Source organism: Pteropus vampyrus, unplaced genomic scaffold (genome assembly GCF_000151845.1).
Source record: "Pteropus vampyrus isolate Shadow unplaced genomic scaffold, Pvam_2.0 Scaffold593, whole genome shotgun sequence".
Classification (NCBI taxonomy): domain Eukaryota; kingdom Metazoa; phylum Chordata; class Mammalia; order Chiroptera; family Pteropodidae; genus Pteropus; species Pteropus vampyrus.
In genome coordinates, this window is record NW_011889374.1 from 136,520 (window position 1) to 139,899 (window position 3,380).

Sequence of the window (3,380 nt, forward strand, 5' to 3'; positions counted from 1 at the left end):
GCCTCTCCCCTCCCCACCCCCCGGGGGGCCTCTCTCTGGTGATTGCCCCCCTCCCCACTCACGGACCAGCTCTCCTGCCCCCAGATGCCCCCATCCCCCACTCACAGACCACCGAGAGGCTCAGGGAGACATGCTGGGAGCCCAGTGGGTTCTGAGCGTGGCAGGTGAATTCTCCTTCGTGCTCCCTCTGTATCTGAGGCAGCTCCAGGACCCCCAGGTCTGAGGGCCGGGAGGGGTGCAGAGTCTGTCCCCCCCGGGCCCAGCTCAGCGAGGCGGGGGGGTTGCTGTGGGCGACACAGAGCAGATGCAGGTTTTGGCCCTCCAGGACTGGGAGGGCCGTGCCGTTCCCGAGGTTTTCTGTGACTGTGGGATGGAAGAGGCAGGACAGGTGCACGGCTAAGGGCGCGGGGACCCTCGTGCAAGCCCACGTTCCTGAGGCCCGGGGCCCCCGGGCGGCACCGAGGCACCCCGGCTCCTCCGTCTCCCTTACCTACCTGTCCTGTTTGCTTGGGAGACCACCACCCTCAGGTGCTCTGGGGCATCTGCAACAGAGACAGGGTACCAGTCGGACGCGGGCTGCATGCTGGGCAAAGGGTCCCCGGAGACGAATGACAGCGGCAGGCGGGGGAGGAGGACCGAGTCACCCGCTGAGGTGATTCACCACCGAGTGACACAAACCACCCAAGGGAACAGATGAGTGAGAAGGGCAGGTCCCTGTGTTACGGTGGTTTTTGATAAGAAAGACGAATTTGGCCGCAGACCCCAGTTCCTGGCACCAAGCTCCGGAAACCCTGGGATTTCTACGGGATGAGGGCGATGAAGGTGTCTTGCTGTTCACAACGGACCCCTTTTCACCCCGCCTCAGTTGATGCCATCGAGGTGACTTTTGGGAAGCGCCTAAGGATGGGGGCCGGCTTCTAGGGGAGCCCCATGTGAGTGGAGGGTTGGGACTCCCAAGGGAGAAGGAGCTGGAGGCCAAGTTCCATCACCAGGGGTCAAAGATTTCATCGATCACGCCGATGTGACGAAGCCTCCATCAAACCCCAAAGGACGGGGTCCGGAGAGCTTCTGGATCAGAGATCCATGGAGAGGGTGCGGACGCCCCACGCCCTGCCCCGCACCTGGCCCCGTGCATCTCCTCCATCGGCTGCTGAGGTATATATACCCTTTCCTAACACACCGGTGGTCTGGTAAGCACCGTGTTTCCCTGAGTTCTGCCCTGTGTGGCAGACTGGTCAAGCCGGGAGAAGGGCCTGAGGAAGTCTCCCCACCAGCCTCCGACCTGTGGTCCGAAGCACAGGGGACAACCTGGATTTGCTATTGGCGTCTGCAGGGGAGCAGCCTCGTGAGAGTGAGCTTTGAACCTGAGGGGTCTGATGCTATCACTGGGAAGATAGTGTCAGGATCAATTGCAGGACACCCGGCTGGTGTCAGAGAATCGCTTGGTGACGGGGAGAGAAAAAGACCTACGTAAGAATCGGAACCAGAATCATCAGTGCGACAGGCCGGAGGCTCCGGGTCCCTTTGAGCTCTGGGACCCCGCCTGCCGCCCCGGCCCCCTCACCCTCTCCCCTCCTGGCCCCTGGGCCCTGCGGGTCACACTCACACTGCACGGAGAGGTTCAGGGTGCGGTTTAGGAAGCCGAGCCTGTTCTCCGCTCGGCAGGTGTAGCGCCCCGCGGCCCCAGGCGTCACATCCGGTAGCACCAGCTCCAGGCCTCCAGAGCCCGAGGTCCGGGACCAAGAGACAACTCTGTCCTCCAGGGCCCAGCTCAGGGTGGCGGGGGGTCTGCTGTCCGCAGCACAGAGCATCCGTAGGAACTGACCCTTCTGGGCTTCCAGACGTGGCCCGTCTCCCTGTGGCTCCAGAACTGCAGAGACAGGAGGGGAGAGAGACAGGCGAAGAGCTGCAGAGCTGAACGCCATTCCCCCACCTCTGACACCTTTTCCTCCCCCTCATCCCCTGGCCGGCCCTGGCCACCCCACGGGCCCCTGGTACCTGATCCCTTGGCTTTGGAAATGCTGATATTCAGGCCTTTGGGGGCATCTGCAACGAGATTGCACGCTGGCATTGCGGAGGAACTTTTGGCTCCCCACAGCCAGAGAGAACCCCCTAGGGGAACAGAAAGTGTGACTATCCTCAGGAAAGACAAGTGACAAAGACACGCTTGTGGGGAAAGGACCAAACGGCGTTCACGTCCCCTCCCATCGTGACACTGTGCCCCTTCCTGTCTGTGGACCCCCGAGAGCTGCCCACCGCCAGCCCCATCTCCCTAACCCCACCCAAAGGGGGCTGTCGCTCACCCTGAAGTCCCCCACCAAACTCACAGGCCACGTTGAGCTGGACAGTGTTTTTGGCGCTCACACCCTTTCTGGAGAAGTCCACTCGGCAGGTGAGGTCAGTGCCATGGTCCTGGGGTCTCGGCGTGAGGGTGAGCACAGAGACGTGGGAGGTCGTCAGTCTCGTCTCTTGGGAGGAGAGGGCAGCCCCCATCCAGGAGAAAGTGGGAGCTGGACATCGCTCAAAGTCCGAGTCGAACACACAGATGGCTTTCACCTGGTGCCCAGGCTCCAGGGTCTCTGGGACGTAGACATCTGGCTTCCGTGTCAGAGCTGGACAAGAGAGGGTACAGTCCTGGTCCCCAGACGGGGTACTGCAGGAGGTGTCCCCCGAGATCTATTTCCTGCAGGGAGGGGTAGCAGGCAGGAGAGGAGATCCCACCCCATTCCAAGTCAAGCCAGTTCCATACCTATCACGTTCAGAGAGAACACGTCTTCCTTGAAATTATATCGCACGAAAGTGCCTCTCTCGATCCGAAAGAAATAGGTTGCCCTGTCACTCATCTGTGCGTCTCTGATTAGCAAGGAACAGGTCCCGTTTTGGGGACTGCCCACAAGCTCGAATCGGCCCCGGGCATCTGTTCGCACATTCTGAGACTGGTTGTTTGTGGCCACTGGAAGATCAGTGGTCATGGTGGGCTGGTATTCGAACCAGTAGCCGTAAGCTGGGGTATCGTCGGTCCACTGCTGGCGAGGGTAGGAGACGGTGCAGGACACGAGCACACACAGGCCCTCCTGCACCGTCACCGTCCTCTGCACCCTCACTGAGAATCTCCCGTAGTCGGCCCGCGACCCTGCGAGAGAACACAGGCGAGCTGCCACCCCAGCCCCAGCCCCAGCCACGGCCCCGGCCCCTCCGGCCCTCGGCCCACTCACCGCCCCCCAGTATGGCGAAGAGGATCAGCGAGAGCATATCTGCACGGGGGGAATGAGACGGGCTCACTCCTCCGACGGACGCCGTGTCTGGCCCTGGCAGGGGCAGAAGGGGAACCCAGGGGAGGGCGGGCGGAAGCTGAGCCCGAGAGACTGAGGCGTGAAAGA

At 62.1% G+C, this 3,380-nt stretch overlaps 1 protein-coding gene across 1 annotated transcript in view; it reads right to left on the reverse strand.

Annotated features, from left to right (window-relative positions):
• SIGLEC10 (sialic acid binding Ig like lectin 10) overlaps window positions 1–3,279 on the reverse strand; it is a 6,738-nt gene extending 3,459 nt beyond the window's left edge. The window contains exons 1-7 of the mRNA XM_011384586.2: window positions 3,216–3,279; window positions 2,750–3,133; window positions 2,328–2,612; window positions 1,999–2,046; window positions 1,607–1,870; window positions 495–542; window positions 110–363 (exon numbers count right to left, since the gene is read on the reverse strand). Coding sequence (XP_011382888.1) covers window positions 110–363; window positions 495–542; window positions 1,607–1,870; window positions 1,999–2,046; window positions 2,328–2,612; window positions 2,750–3,133; window positions 3,216–3,252 — 1,320 coding nt within the window. The 5' untranslated portion in view covers window positions 3,253–3,279. The remainder of the gene's footprint in view (window positions 1–109; window positions 364–494; window positions 543–1,606; window positions 1,871–1,998; window positions 2,047–2,327; window positions 2,613–2,749; window positions 3,134–3,215) is intronic.
• Between the last annotated feature and the right edge of the window lie 101 nt (window positions 3,280–3,380).